At 41.6% G+C, this 16,823-nt stretch overlaps 1 protein-coding gene across 1 annotated transcript in view; it reads right to left on the minus strand.

The window, feature by feature from the left end:
• Positions 1 to 7: 7 nt before the first annotated feature.
• Positions 8 to 16,823, minus strand: part of mboat7 (membrane bound O-acyltransferase domain containing 7) — a 22,995-nt gene continuing 6,179 nt past the window's right edge. Inside the window, exons 2-8 of the mRNA XM_062984006.1 lie at positions 14,231 to 14,315; positions 13,136 to 13,265; positions 11,182 to 11,308; positions 10,268 to 10,424; positions 6,468 to 6,828; positions 4,755 to 4,937; positions 8 to 1,481 (exon numbers count right to left, since the gene is read on the minus strand). Of these exons, the coding sequence (XP_062840076.1) occupies positions 1,100 to 1,481; positions 4,755 to 4,937; positions 6,468 to 6,828; positions 10,268 to 10,424; positions 11,182 to 11,308; positions 13,136 to 13,265; positions 14,231 to 14,306 (1,416 nt within the window). The 5' untranslated portion in view covers positions 14,307 to 14,315 and the 3' untranslated portion in view covers positions 8 to 1,099. The remainder of the gene's footprint in view (positions 1,482 to 4,754; positions 4,938 to 6,467; positions 6,829 to 10,267; positions 10,425 to 11,181; positions 11,309 to 13,135; positions 13,266 to 14,230; positions 14,316 to 16,823) is intronic.

Below are 16,823 nucleotides of genomic sequence, written 5' to 3' on the forward strand. Positions count from 1 at the left end.
AACAACATTCGTAAGAAAACCTTTTTATTTTTCAGTTAGGCATCAGCCTAGGCCACAAAATATTTTTACAGACTGTGTTGTATTTTTTATTTTTGGATATAACAACGCTATTCTTGAAGCAGGCCAAGTTACATTAACAATAATTTGGGAGTTATGTAATGCAAAACCAATTTTTCAAGACTCACATCCCCAAATATGTATTTGTAGCACTGTACGTACTAGAACAGTATTTTGCTGTCCGAAATTCAAATGTCACAGCTTGAAACCGCTTCCCCATAAGTGAACATTGATGCCTTTAAATATAGCAGTTTTTTCCTTGCAAAACTTCATGTTCATATTAGTATCTGTCCAGCAAATTAGTAACACATTATTCTTGTTGTCTCCTCTTTTCACCATCCCATGATCCAGGCTTGTAAGTGTCTTTTTACCTCCCAGAACCTCACCCCAACGGAGGTATCATCAATTCTGGGTGAGGTAAGAGCAACACAATTGTTTTGCAGTTCAAGGCAAAACTCTGAAAACACAACTGATCTGGTTGTGCCTTTCCACATATTTTGGCTCCATGGCGTCCTCAGCTGGTCTACCACAGAAGAAGCAAGCCTCCAAGTCCCACTTCCAAACCCAGCACATTATTTCAAGGATTCAGCTGTGCAATTTAAATAAAAGATCCTATGAAAACAAAGGAGTGTTGGAAATGGGGCAGTTTGTCTCAGTAAAGCTGTCGAGATCTGGAGTAAGCTTAAAAATATAAAAGGAAATATTTTTAAAAGGAGAGGGCTGCTAGGAAACAGACTTTTTTGGGAGGGGAGAAAGGGTAGAAAGAAAGCCTAGAAGCCCCAAAAGTCTGAAGAAATATATGGATTTATCCTCCTTAGGATTCACTAGTTTCAAATGAGTTCTCAGACAGCAACTTATGTCAGGAGAGCTTTAAGGGAGCAAAGGAGGAGCAGGGATGTCGAGGCTCAGTTCCGGTTTGCTTTTCTTGGATTTTCCAGCTATACATTTATTGGTGAAACTCAGCAACGGAAGTCTTATGCTGAATGCTTCCCTGACCCCCAGGGTTTTTGGGAGCATTTGCATCATCTTTGTCTCAGCCTGGTCACTCCATGTGTTGTAGGCTCTCCACGGCTCCATCTTTGTCTTTCTGGGAAGCCTGCTGCCTCCTGAAGCCCAACACTTTCCCCAGCAGGAGGAATGCCAGGGCCGCTCCATGGATGCAAAAGTAGATGGAGCTCCAGTACCGGACGGTGTCCTCAAAGGTGAGCAGCACAAAACCCATGCACATGTAGTCGTAGGCCCTCATCTTCAGGAACCACTGCACCCAGTCGCCAAAGAGGCGCTGAGAAGCGGAGAGGTGTTTTAGGAGCCCGCTCTCCATGGCCCCCTCGGCCGCGAGGCACAGCGGGATGGTAAGGAAGCTGAGGTAATAGCCGGGATGGATCCCATGCCAGTAGGCCGAGATAAGCATGGTCCAGGCGCTCCTGAAAAGGAAGCATTTCTGTTTTATTTCCTCAAATATTTTTTATCATCATCATTATTATTGCTATTGGTATTACTGATTTCTTTATCTTGGGATCTCAGGTGGCACACCAGTTAAACCATGCAAACAATTTAAAATAATTCCTTATTAAAAGCAATAGAATGTTTTCAGCAAGATTACGAAACAGCTTGAATGGATAAAATAATTCAAAGAGTGGGCATGAAGGTTGCTGTGAGTTTTCTGGCCATGTTCCAGAAGCATTATCTCCCGAAGTTTCGGCCACCTTTATGGCAGGCATCCTCAGAAGTTGTGAGGTATATTGGAAACTAGGCTAGTGAGGTTTATATATCTGTTGAATGTCCAGGGTGGGAGAAAGAACTCATCTGTTGGAGGAATGTATGAATGCAATTAATCACCTTGATTAGCATTTAATGGATGTTTTAAAGATTTTTTTAAAAGATGTTTTTAAATTGTTGATTTTAGCCGGTTCTTGTAAGCCGCCCCGAGCCCTAGGGGAGTGGCAGCATATAAGTTTGAAAAATAAATAAATAATGGCATTGCAGCTTCAAAGCCTGGCTGCTTCCTCCCTGGGGCATCCTTTGTTGGGAGACATTAGCTAGCCCTGACTGCCTCATTTCCACTCAGAAAACAGGCATTCCAGACAAGAAACCATCAGGGTCACTTAACACCTCCCAACAAAGGATTCCCTCCAGGCAGTAAGCAGCTAGGCTTTGAAGCTGCAGGGCCATTCAATGCTAATCAAGGTGGCCAACTGCCACATTCACACTTGCCTCAGAGTTCTTTCTCCACCCTGGACATTATAACACAGATATATACACCCCACTTGCCTAGTTTACAACAGACCTCAAAACCTTGGAGGATGCCTGCCATAGATGGGGGCGAAATGTCAGGAGAGAATGCTTCTGGATCATGGTATGACAGCCTGGAAAACTCACAACAACCCAGTGATTCCAGCCATGAAAACCTTTGACAACACAATGGGCATGAAGTTTGAAAACCCATAAGAATTTTTGAGATGGCATTGAAAAAGAACCAATGCTGGTGTCAACTCGATTTCTAAGCCAAAGGAAAACACAGTATGCAACCAATCCATGGATGGATCCACAAACCTATTATCACTGTTAATTTGAGCCTCTCTTCCCCCACTTCCCAATTCTTGGATCCTTCACAATTTCTTTCTTACTCATTCTAAATTTCTGGCCCCATCTGCACTGCCATATAATACAATTTAAAATAGCATTATATGCTCATTGTACTCATATAATGTAGTTCAGTGCAGTTAAACTGCATTATGTGAGTCTACAGTGACCATATAATGTCGTTTTACGCTGCATTAAATGGCAGGCTAGATGGGACATACGATGCTTTCCATTGCTGTTATCAGGTTTAACTATTCTTTTAATTTCCATAAACCTTCACTATTTCCTTTCAAACCAAATCTACATTTTAGAACTTCACTATCTCAATCAATCCACCATCTGTTGTGATCTTCCAAACTTATATCATTTGGTTCCTTCTTTTCTGGCCCATATGCTGTTCACAGTTGCTCTTCTGCCTAAATGGGAGAGAAGTACCTGTATATGATGCCTTCATTTCGTGTTAATCCCTCCCTTTTATAGTACTCCGTGCTAATTATCTCATTTGCTGCACACATCATAGAGTGCTTTATCATACTGCTCAAATTGGCCATAATATTTTCAGATCGTAATTGGTTTAGTAATGGAATTTTTCCTCTCAAAACCCTTATCTGAACATTCATGCCTGTTTTCAAATGCTTCCAAAATGTTCAGCTCCTTCTATCTTCATGCAAGTACTATTTAGTCCAGGCATGGCAAACTTGGGCCCTCCAGGTGTTTTGGACTTCAACTCTCACAATTTCTAACAGCCTACCGGCTGTTAGGAATTGTGGGAGTTGGAGTCCAAAACACCTGGAGGGCCAAAGTTTGTCCATGCCTGGTTTATTCCCACAAGAATCGGTTACATCAACTCAATTCATTATCAAGCCTCCCAGTTCACCTGGACTTTCTCCCCAACCAAAATATCTGTAATCACAGAACCCATACATTTCACTAATCTGTACCAGGGAAAAATAGCACTGGCCAACACACATCAAATGTTAGCCCTGTTTCTGGGTATATTTGACTTGCTGATTCCAAAAATGACACCATCAGATTTCCCTATCAGGTCTCATTTTTGAGATACAGAACATATTGCCATCATGGACTCACCCATAGAAAATCATGATAATCATATCTAAGAAACTAGAGCTGATGAGGTCTATCTAATAGGCCTAAAAATCAAGACACCAAGATTTTTTTATTGCTGGGCTGTATAGTCTCTCTAGGAATTTGCTAGGTCCTCAATATGCTTTTATGGTATCCTTCTTGAAGTTAACAGTGTTACACTGGAGGACCTAGCAAACCCTAGAGAGAACACCTCTCTAGGAATTGGTATGCTCTCTAACACAATGATATGATAGACTGGGATTGGAAGTGTATAAGCCAATTGAGTATAAGCTGACTTTTTCAGTGCTTTTTTAGGGCTGAAAAAGCCCCTCTCGACTTATACTTGAGTGAGGGTCCTGGTCAGCTTATATTCGAGTATATAGGTAATGAGAGTTGGACAGTCATATCTTTAGTCGCCCATTATGCCCTAGGATTGGACCTGCTAAAGATTCACGGAAGTGTGGTAAATTTTTAAATAATGTTTTTACAGTTATACTATTTTAACTATGGTCTGTTTAATCTGTTTTTAGTTCATTATTGGTGTTTTAATTGTTTTTTATGATGTAAATGTTGATTGATTGGGCTGCTCCGAGTCCCTTCGGGGAAATGGTGGCAGCATACAAAAATAAAGTTGTTATTATCATCATCATCATCATCATCATATTAAAATCTTATTATCTTAAATTACAGTTTAATGTAGATATTCAAAAACATTTAACCTTCTGATGCCTCAAATAATGTAATTATATTGGTATCTATTTTTATTTTTGAAATTTACCAGTAGCTGTTGTATTTCCCACCCTCGTCTTATACTTGAGTCAATACGTTTTCCCAGTTTTTTGTGGTAAACTTAGATGCTTTGGCTTATATTAGAGTCTGCTTATACTTGAGTATATATGTTAAGCTAATTTAATACCATTTGGTCATATGTATGGTTTCAAGTAATCACAGTCCAGCCAGGGACATATCTCCCATGGATTTAGCGGTCTTACTAGTACTCCTTCCTCACTTTGTGCCACTCTACTCACCTCATGACATAGGAACGGACTGGGGCATTTTTGTAGATGTACTGTGCCAACCACCACTGGACACTCATGTTCCAATAGCGCATGCCATCCTTCACCTTGACACAGAAGTCTGTGCCATGTGGATCAATGTTCTTGATTGTTTCGTAATCATAGGTGACTTCAGATGCTTCCCCGTCAGCTGATCTGCTTATCAGAAAAGTAAAAAACAAAACAGGAATGGATTTGTAACCTCCAGAACTCTAATGCAATCTATGGGCCCTTCCAAATAGGTCCTATATCCCAGGATCTGATCCCATGATTTCTGCTTTAAACTGGATTATATGAGTATGCACTGCCAGATAATCTGGGATAAACAAAAAACCTGGGATCAGATTCTGGGATATAGGGCCTGTCTGAAAGGGCCCTATATAAAGCTGCTTTCAGATCGTCTGGAAGCTACCTATAGCTATTGGAGTTTCAAATAAGAGGATTCTGTAGTAATTGTACTGTAACATCTGTGTAATAGCAAACCTAATGATTCTAAAATTCAGTCCTACATTTTAAAAATTATAAATAGTCAGTTCCTGCAGAGGTCATAGCCAAATATTCGTATGACGTTTGTGGTGGAAAAAGCCTTCTCTACCTTCAGTAAAGGTAGTGAAAACAATTGGCTTCAAGGCCTTTAGAAGAGTAAGTATGGCACTGTAGATTGTTTATTTATTCAGTTGTAAACACAGTCTGAATGGGCAAGAGGATGATCTAATACACTTAATTTTCTTTTAATTTTAAAGAGAGCCTTTCAGACATGGAGCTTATCAAGTGAATGTTCCTTTTCAGTATTTCAGCTTCACTTATGATTACACGATGTAACATGATTGTTGTTCTTGGGTTATAAATGTCATTTCCTCATTGGTTCTATCAAAAAACATTGAAAAGGTTTATTAAACTTCTAAAACTTTTGTTTTTTTTGTGGGAGGGACATCCTGCAGCATATTTTGCTATAGTTTTTCAACGAACACCTCAGAGTCTCAACCAATTCAACATAATTTGTGGCAGCCACAAAAACAAACTTTCTGGAGTATAACGACTACTGTATATAGCCAAGTATAAGCCGAATTTTCCGGCTCTTTTTTAGGGCTGAAAAAGCTGCCTTCGGCTTATATTCAAGTGAGGGTCCTGGTCGGCTTATATTCAGGTCGACTTATACTCGAGTATATAGATAATCAGAGTTGGACAGTCTTGTCTTAAATTACAGATTTATGTAATTATTCAAAAACATTTAACCTTTGCTGGTTTCCTGAGGCCCTATAGCAGGCATGGGCAAGCCTTGGCCCTCCAGGTGTTTTGGACTCCAACTCCCACAATTCCTAACAGCCTCAGGCCCCTTCCTTTACCCCCTCAGCCGCTTAAGCGGCTGAGGGGGAAAAGGAAAGGGCCTGAGGCTGTTAGGAATTGTGGGAGTTGGAGTCCAAAACACCTGGAGGGCCGAAACTTGCCCATGCCTGCTATATAATATTCAGTGTATCTAAAGTAAACAAAGTTAAGTATCCACACACATACATAGTAAATGCAAAATATATTTTAAGGACTCAACTATGCAGGCTAGTGTTCCATGAATCACATTACTATGACAAAGGCTCAACATCAGTAAACCAGGATTCCATAATGCAGTTCTCTAGATGTGAACTGGAGAAGGAATCCTAAGCTAAAAAGGGGGCTGTCTTCTTCACTCACTTGCTAAGGGGCTCATATTCCAGAGTGGGGCCCCCGCCTGAGCGCGCTTTGGCAGCAGTCGGATACGCCCCGAAGGCAGCAGCGATGCAGGCGCATTCGGCGCACAGCCAGGCCACGTAGAAGCGCATGCGGAAGACGAAGAAGATGGGCACCATGTAGAAGAGGCGGAAAGGAAGCGCTCGTTCGTAGAAGGCGTCGCTCCGGACATAATTAAGAGGGAAGAAGTGGGAGACCGCCAGGAAAAGGGCCCCGAAGACAGGTATATATTTGGCCCTGGAAAGCAGCGGTTGCCAGCTTGGGATGGCGGAGGAGTCAGGCTGGTTGAGCCAATCGTAATGAGTCCGGTAGCGGAAAAACGGACCTGGATACAAGGAAACAACATTCAGATCAATGCGCCCATAGAGAGAACTACGCCACAGAAGGCCAAGATAAGTCAAGGGGGAGAATATAATGCCAACACATATAATCTATACATACAATAAAGGTAAAAATCTGGATGCGTGTATGTGGCACGGGTGTTCGTTCACACAGTGCTGTCTGTTCCCAGTGATGTGGAGCCACCAAGTCACTCCCTCCAAGGACATTGCAGGTTACAGTGAGCACATCCCATGGTTCCTTTCTCTCTCCATTTGCATGACCCCACCCATTGCTTCTCCCTTACCCCTTTCCTATTCAGCAACTGACCATACTGGAGAGGGGTTTGGGAAAAATTCACCATGATTTATAGGAGTTGGAGGGACTGGAATGTATAGTTCACCTGCAATCTAAGAGCACTCTGGACCCCACCAATGATGGAGCTGGAACTCACTTGCCACACAGACCCAACATGGCCAGATTTGCATACTGGCGGGGTTTGGAGGTGATTGACCTTGACATCCAGGAGTTATAGTTCACCCATATTCAGAGAACACTGAACCCATCTGATGATGGATCTCGACCAAACTTGGCACACAAATTCAACATGGCCAACTGGGAACACTGGTGGACTTTGGGGGTGATTCATCTTTAACTCTGGGAGTTATAGTTCGTCTGTATTCCATGAGGCGTCTAAACTCCACCAATGACAGATCTGGACCAAACATGGCACACAGACCCAACACTGCCAACTTGGGTGATTGACCTTGGCATCAGAGAGTTATAGTTCACCTATAGTCAGAGAACACTTGAACTCAGCAAGTGACAGATCTGGATCAAACTTGGCATACAGACCCAGCATGGCCAACTGTGCATACTGGCAGAGTTTGTGGAGGGTTGACCCAACATTTTTGGGAACTGTAGTTCAACCATATCCTTATGCATTTTCTAATGGGAGCATTCATAAAAACAAAAGCAAAGACTGAGTTTTTTTCTAAGACATAGTGTAACATATGACCAAACTAATATGACTTAACATCCAAAAATAAACAAGGTCCTTTTGAAATAACCCAGGCATTGCTAGTTTAAGAATATATGTAGCTTGGATGCAAAGTAAAGGTTTCATGTGCTCAAAACACACTAGGTGCCCTTTTTTCATTGACTGAACCTGATGATATAAGGACAACCTATGGTATGACAGCTTTCACAGCATGTTTCTGCCTCTCAGATCTATAGGAGAAATAAATCTTGGGGTATGATTACATGAAAGACAATCTTCTCCCTTTCAGGCACATTCAGTCTTCAATACTATGTGGAGAGATCCCTTGGAGATGCCAAATATTTCCCTATAGTATGTACAATATGCTCCAGCAATCAGATGCCAATGGAATGCTTACCCATTTCCCCTCCATATAGTTCAACTTATCATCTGTGTAATGGACAACATAAATAGAATATTTTGTGTATGATGTATATATGGTATGCCTGATATTAATGTTATTATTGTACACCACTGTGAATTTCTTACATCTAAATAAGTTTATAAAAATTCATAAATGAATCAGTAAGAATAGGTATATGGACGCAATGGAGAAAGAGAAAGAGAACTACAGAAATTACAGCAGGCATGGGCAAACTTGGCCCCTCCAGGTGTTTTGGACTACAACTCCCACAATTCCTAACAGCCTACCGGCTGTTAGGAATTGTGGGAGTTGTAGTCCAAAACACCTGGAGGGGCCAAGTTTGCCCGTGCCTGAGTTATAGCATATAAGCTGGAAACACACACAAAGATCACTAATGTGAAGGCAATACTTGGAATAAGCACCAGAGGTCAGTAACATGCTTGCGTCAGTAGGGGAAAACAACAGGATTAGAGATAGATGATTTCTGGAAATGTTGAAGCCAGCACGAAAAATAATTCTAATCACTGTTGTCTGGAGGGGGGAAAGGAGAAATGGAAAAAATGGGGAAAATTCCATTTTTCTCATTTATTTTCTTTTTAGGGGTGTTACTCCCATATCTAATTAAGACACAGCAAAACACAAAATGAAAGAAAAGATGAAATATGATTTTGTTTATTTTCCTTTTAAAGGAAATTGCAACAAAATTAGTATCCTATTCCCCTTCTTTGGTTAGAATATCCATAATCCAAAACGCTCCAAAATGGTAAACTTTTTGCTGCCAGTAGCTCATTTCTGTATTTGCTGCAGTAAGTCTTCTGCTTGTTAATTTGCAAGTCTGGCAGGATCCCCAAAGACAGTGGTTCTCAGCCTGTGGGTCCTCAGGTGTTTTGGTCTACAATTTCCAGAAATCCCAGCCAGTTCACCAGCTGTCAGGATTTCTGGAAGTTGAAGGCCAAAACATCTGGGGACCCACAGGTTGAGAAACACTTGACCAAAGATCTCCTCTACAGTACTATATTTTCCCCCGATGATCAGGTCCCTTATCTCTGTTTCTGAGATCCACAGACTCTCTCCAGCCTTATGTCTCATACACAACATGAACAGTAAACAAACAAGACACAAGGGTGGAGAGAGGTATGAGGCTGCAGAGACAAACAATGATTTCTGATATGATAGCAGGCATTGATTTGCACTGAGCACTAGGCTTGGATTCCTGCTGTTTCACAGACCTGCAGTCTCTCCCCAGCCTCGCGTTTCTCTCCAACCTCGCAAATATATTATACACTAAATTACTCATGTTGTGTATTGTGGATCTATGTATACTATGTATATGCAAATAATCCCAAATACTTTGGGTATCAAGCATTTCAGATAAGGGATAATCACTGGGTTGCTGTGAGTTTTCCAAGCTGTATGGCCATGTTCCAGAAGCATTCTCTCCTGATGTTTCACCCACATCTATGGCAGGCATCCTCAGAGGTTGTGAGGTTTGTTGTAAACTAGGCAAGTGGGGTTTATATATCTGTGGAATGTCCAGGGTAGGAGAAGGAGGAGATCTCTTTCCTGTTTGAGGCTTCCTGCCTGGGGGAATCCTTTGTTGGGAGATATTAGCAGCCAGGCTTTGTTGGGAGGTATTAGCTGCAAGGCCATTCAATGCTAATCAAGGTGGCCAATTGCAACATTCACACTTGCCTCAAGCAGACAGGAATTCTTTCTCCCAACCTGGACATTCAATGGATATGTAAACCCCACTTGCCCAGTTTCCAACAGACCTCACAACCTCTGAGAATGCCTGCCAGAGATGTGGGTGCAATGTCAGGAGAGAATGCTTCTGGAACATGGCCATACAGCTTGGAAAACCCACAGCAACCTAGTGATTCCGGCCATGAAAGCCTTTGACAACACAAGGGATAATCAATCTGTATGTAGTCAGAGGTTTAAAGAAAAAACCCATATGGCTGCCAAAGGCAAAGTCCACTATGGGCATTTAGAGGTGTATGCTTATTTCCCCTTGCCCTGTTCATTGCAAGGTAACTCAGGTACCTGTCATGAGCCCCACGTAGCAAAAACTGTAGCACAGGATCTCAACCAATCCGGGCATTTTAGGAATCACACCAATCACAGAAGACTTGGAAAATGATGTCACTTCTTGCTTCTTTGCCTGAGTGAATTCTTGAACTTCATTGGCCAAGCTCACCATCTGCAGGGACCAAATATTAAAGGCATCAGGGGAAGTAGATTTCCTAGGAGAAAATCTGCAGGGGGGAGGGGGGGGATCATGGGAATTCTTAAACAGGACCTCTCAAAACAATACAACTGAGAAAGAGGAAGAAACCAAACTGGAAGTAGGAAGTTTTCTGGTTTTGATAAGCCATTGGCTGTTTAAGTGTCAGAGAACTTAGATGCGGAGTGGGTTTGCCAGAGTGAAAACTGGAGAGCCAGTGTAGAAAAAAGAATTTCAGTATGTATTGAGCAATGCTTTTCAGAAAACCACATAGCAAGTAACACTTTTCGAAATCCCACAGCCTGTAAAAGTACAGAAACCCTCTCCAGTTTTTAATTTGGCAACCCTGGACACCAGTAGACCACTCCAATTCAACTATGAATTCTAAGGTTACATTGTATTTGTATTGTATTTTAAACTCTGTATAATGTATTCTAATATATGTATTTTATGTGTTCTTATATATGTATTTTATGGTAATGTTTTTGAACGGTGTTGTGACTCACCTCGAACCAGTCCTGCCCTGGCAAACCTAGCAGGGGCTACAACCTACTTAAAAAGTGAATTACTGCTCTTGGGGCTTTCAGCAAAGGCAACTCTCCCCTTTAAAATGGTCTAGAAATAAGGTAATCCAAGAAATCTGATATGGTTCGGTGCCACAAAAACAACTGTGGCTCCCAAACCACATTGTTCCCACTGCTGCTTTATCCATCCACCACACTGTGCCATTTACCTTGAGAGTGAGCAAAAGCTGCACAGCATTGGTGAAAGGTGTCGGCTCTGGGAAGTCAAAGAAGGTCACAGTGCGGAAAAAGAGCAGGTAGGAAAAGGTCCACCCAAGGGTCAGGTAGTGGCAGGCCCTGAAACAGAGTAGGGAAAATAAAATTACTGTAAAAGACTGATAGTTTTAATTAATAGTATACAGATTTCTTTCTTGGTTTCAACCCCACTAGGAATACATCTTGGCACTAAATGTCCCATTTATTCTTATGGTCTATAACTCCTAGAATTTCCCAGGTAACACAGCCACTGAGTATGCTGTGGGGGTGATGGTGGTTTTGGGACTCGGGAAAATCCTGCAAAACTCCAGTTCTAATGTGGAAAGACTTTCCCATTTTCAGGTGACTAAGAAATCCTGGTGCAATTTGAGTGTTCCAATTCCCAGCCATGGAAAACTCACAGGGTGTCTCATTCTCTCAGCCTCAGGCAAAACTCCCTCTGGACAAAGCTTGCCAAGAAAACGCCATAATCGGTTAGCCTTTGGGTCATCATACTTTGGAAATAACTTTTAAAAGTTATTTCAACAACAACACCATCAACACAAAGTCCTGGCTCTACATCTGTGTGCTCACGTTGCCTTCTACGAAAGGCTCTTCTCCATGATCTTTGAAGTCCTCTCTTGTTTTAGCAAGTTATATTCGAGGCTGATCGACTACAGGCTTGTTTGATTTATTTTGCTGCTGTCACTATTGTTAATAAAATCCCAAGATGAAGCCAGAGGCAAACAAAATCCAGATCAAAGGAAGGAATAAAAACATCTCTTTGCAGACTATTTTAAGCACAGACCTTTAGTAGGAAAACAAAGGAGCTCACAGTAGTTTTGCACAAAGTCTGCTCCAGGTGGCTTCCAATTTTTTTCTCATGTTAGCTGCCTATTTTTAATAGGATGCAATCTTTCCTTGGCATCTGAGGCAGAGAAATTCTCCTGGTCTTAATCCTTTCCTTCACTGTCATGTCTTTTTCCTTGTGAGTCCTATTTTTTCTAGATTGTAAGCCTGAGGGCAGGAAACTGTCAGATTAACAATTTATAAGCTCCTCTGGGCATCCTTTTGGCTGAAGAGAATGACATATATATACTCTAAATAAGTAAGCAACTAACATTAACTTCAACAGCAAAGTTGACACACTCTGATAAGGAGAAAGATCCATGCAGTGAGCAACCATTCATGACATACAGACCCAAATACCATTTTCAAGAAACGCTGCCACAAACCACCCAATGATCTACCATTAGATCATAATCTAATACACTATGTAGCAAAAATTGAAACATTTTCTCTTCCTGGTTTGAAAGTGTTACTTCCTGTTTAAATTGTGTGATACTTATTTTGAAAGTAGTCGTTATACCCCAGAAACCTGATGGAATTGGTTGAGACTCTATTGAAAAACTATAGCAAAATGTGCTGCACAACATTTTTGCAGGTTAATAAGTTTTCCCATGTTTTTATGATAGAACCCATTAGGAAATGCTATTTATAACCCAGAAACAAAAATCATGTTACATAGTGTTATTGTCCATCCCTGCTTCAGACCTCACAGTTACTGTGCCTTAGAGACTTGATCCACAATAGCACCAACTACTGATAATGTTTTACAGAACATGGCCTCACTTCCACAGACCTTAATGCATCTACGCTGTAGAACTAATGCAGTTTGACACCACTTTAACTACCATTCCTTAATGCTATAGAATCAGTGGAGTTTTGCAAGGCTATCTTGGCCTCACCAATATAACAACCCCCAGGATTCCATACCACTGAGAGATCACAGTTGTCAAACTGCATTAATTCTACAGTGCAGATGCACATTGAGATGCCGCCCTTCATTTTGCAATACTCTCTGGCTTTTTGTGTGATCTCATAACTCAAAATGTTTCCCTGATTTAGCCCTCAGCTTCACTCCTTTACCTTGGCGAGATATTGATAATAAGCCACGTCCCCAGGATGGTGATGAGCGAGTGGAGGGTGTGGATGTGGCAAGTGGCCAGAGTCAGCACGAGCCCTGCAGCCGCCCCTCCAAATTGCTTGGTCTTTAGTCCTATGGAGAAGCAAAGGAACATGTTTCCTCAAATCAATAGCATGCTGGGCTTGAGATTTGGGTAGGTATACAACTAAGAACTTGTCAGAAATATTAAAAATTAACTAGGTATTTTTAATTACAAAAATGTGAGTCAAGCACTGAAAAGATTAAATGGATGCAAAGCTATTGTGTGAAGCTTCTGTTTAAGTTCATTGTGAGAGAAGACTCTGTGAGAGCAAAGTTGTTTATCTTCATGAGAAAGAAACCCAGCGTGGAAGCAAAGAAGGAAGCATAAAGAACTTTATTTGTGTTGTGGAAACCTTGTTTTTGTAAACAGTACAACCATATTATTTTGCTATAAAGAAAAGCCACCTAAGGAAGAGATAACATTGGCCTGCATGTTTTTGTGCTGGATCACACTGCTGCTAATAAGTTATTCTGCTGTAACTTTTGTTACCTTGAGGAGGGTCTTTTGTTAATAAGCCCACTCGCTCAACAGAACTCAGAGGATGAAACCATACATTGCTGGTTGCTAGGGAACTTGGGAGGGATTTCTTGGAATGCAACACCCAACTCCATGCTAACAAAACAATTTTGAGAGTTGTGGTACAAATAGAATTAATTGTTCCTGTTTTTGTAAGCTGTTTGGCATGATGGGTAAGGAATACATTATGCCAGGCATGGGCAAATTTTGGCCCTCCTGGTGTTTTGGACTTCCTGGTGTTTAGGAATTGTGGGAGTTGAAGTCCAAAACACCTGGAGGGCCAAAGTTTGCCCATGCCTGGCTTATGTTTAAATTCTCACTGGGGCACCTAGAGATTCCTAAAGAGATGGTTAAAAATTATAAATATTTACATTTACAAGGATTTGGGAGCCCTTAGCCATAGGCAATAGGGGCGGTCTGGATCACTTGTCTTAACCCCAACTCCATGATCGATTCCCTTCCACAACATAATATTTTGCCCTCCAAATTTAGCACTTACCCCCTTTTTTGAAGAGGAAACCAATTGGGATGGAGACGAGAAGCACAGACAAGTAGATGATTTCTTCAGGTGACATTGTGGCCGGCTGGTGGGAAAGAAAGAATCAACACAAGTTACACAAATCAAAGCCAGAAAGACTGGAAATACCAGGCAGAGACCTGTGACCCTGGACCTTTTTTTCTTTTAGGCTAACTGCCTTCAGTTACAGGAAAACACAAAAATGTGATAGCAGTGTAGCTTTAAACAGCAGTACAATCCTGGAGTTTGAAGCAGAAGTTCAAGAAACCTTTTTTTCTTGGACTACAAGTCCCAAAATTCCTCAGAATCCAAAATCCAAGAAAATAACTTGTCCAAGTTTTGTGTTTCTTCTCTACCAATCCACCCTGCCTGATATCATGCCTATATTTCATTGGTTTTAACAGTCCCAATCTGGGAGTTATAGCGCAAACGTGTCAGCCAAAATATCTAGATTCTTGCATCAAAAGACTGGAATCCAGAAGGCAAATCCAAGAAATGCTGGGACTCCGATTACTTAGGCTGCCATTCTGTTCGTCCCATTTAGAGTAGAGCCATTCAATCAATTGTTGAATAGCAAGTGAATAGGAAGATAAAGCTAATGTATTCAACAGTTGGGTTTGGTGTTATAGTTCAGGGGGCACCCAGATAAATGTATAACAAGTGGATTCAGGAGAGATAAGAAAAATCCTTTTTTACCAGTGTGTATATTGATTACTGATACGTACTCAAGATAGTTTTAAAAGCAGATGAAGAAATTTGTGGAGGAAAGGCCAATCTAACAGTAGCTATTATTAGCCAATAGCTATTACTCATGATGAGTGGGAGCTGCAACGAAATGTCATACTGTTCAACATTCCAGCCATGTCCTTTTCCCATGGTAGTTACTGTTTGGATTACAACTCTCATTGATTTCTCTCAAATATCAATATGTTTCTGTAAGTATGTGCCTTTAAGCCTTTTGTCATCTATGGCAATTCCATAGATTTCACGGATCTGGTGACTTAGTTTTAAACTATAATCTTTTAAATCTGCATTAATTTATTAATTACGTCTAGAATCATAGAATCATAGAATAGTAGAGTTGGAAGAGACCTCATGGGCCATCCAGTCCAACCCCCTGCCAAGAAGCAGGGAATCGCATTCAAAGCACCCCCGACAGATGGCCATCCAGCCTCTGTTTGAAAGCTTCCAAAGAAGGAGCCTCCACCACAGTCCGGGGCAGAGAGTTCCACTGCCGAACAGCCCTCACAGTGAGGAAGTTCTTCCTGATGCTCAGGTGGAATCTCCTTTCCTGTAGTTTGAAGCCATTGTTTCGCGTGCTAGTCTCCAGGGCAGCAGAAAACAACCTTGCTCCCTCCTCCCTATGACTTCCCCTCACATATTTGTACATGGCTATCATGTCTCCTCTCAGCCTTCTCTTCTGCAGGCTAAACATGCCCAGTTCTTTAAGCCTCTCCTCATAGGGCTTGTTCTCCAGACCTTTGATCATTTTAGTTGCCCTCCTCTGGACGCTTTCCAGCTTGTCAACATCTCCTTTCAACTGTGGTGCCCAGAATTGGACACAGTATTCCAGGTGTGGTCTGACCAAGGCAGAATAGAGGGGTAGCATGACTTCCCTGGATCTAGATGCTATTCCCCTATTGATGCAGGCCAAAATCCCATTGGCTTTCTTAGCAGCCGCATCACATTGTTGGCTCATGTTTAACTTGTTGTCCACAAGGACTCCAAGATCTTTTTCACATGTACTGCTGTCTAGCCAGGCGTCCCCCATTCTGTATCTTTGCATTCCATTTTTTTCTGCCAAAATGAAGTATCTTGCATTTATTCCTGTTGAACTTCATTTTGTTAGTTTCGGCCCATCTCTCTAGTCTGTCAAGATCGTTTTGAATTCTGCTCCTGTCTTCCGGAATGTTGGCTATCCCTCCCAGTTTGGTGTCATCTGCAAACTTGATGATCGTGCCTTCTAACCCTTCGTCTAAGTCGTTAATAAAGATGTTAAACAGAACCGGGCCCAGGACGGAACCCTGCAGCACTCCACTCGTGACTTCTTTCCAAGATTTATTTATTTTGAGTTTATTTAATTATTATTATTTTGTTTCAACCTGTTTGTTTTAATGTTATTTGCCGTAAACATGACCAAGAGCCCTGCCAATGTCTTCCATAAATGCCATACTGCCCACCACCCAAATGAGGGCTTTCATATGGGGACAATTTCATCCAAGATTTTCTGTTTTTCCTCCACCACAGACATCCCAGTGTTTCTTACTCTCCCCATTGGTGTGAAATTTGCATGACCCCGCCCACTGCCTTTCCCATAACCCTTTCCTATTCTTTTCTATGGCACACAGCAAACAGAGGAAACGATCAGTAACTGAACATACTAGAGAGGTTTGGGGAGTATTCACCATGATTTATAGGAGGTACTGGGGTGTATAGTTCACCTGCAATCTAAGAGCACTCTGAACTTCACCAATGATGGACCAGGAACTAACTTGGCACACAGATCCCCCATGACCAACAAAACATACTGGAAATCTTTGGAGGGATTTATAGGAGTTGTAGAGCGCACTATGAA

The sequence above is a fragment of the Anolis carolinensis genome, chromosome 6 (genome assembly GCF_035594765.1).
Source record: "Anolis carolinensis isolate JA03-04 chromosome 6, rAnoCar3.1.pri, whole genome shotgun sequence".
NCBI lineage: Eukaryota > Metazoa > Chordata > Lepidosauria > Squamata > Dactyloidae > Anolis > Anolis carolinensis.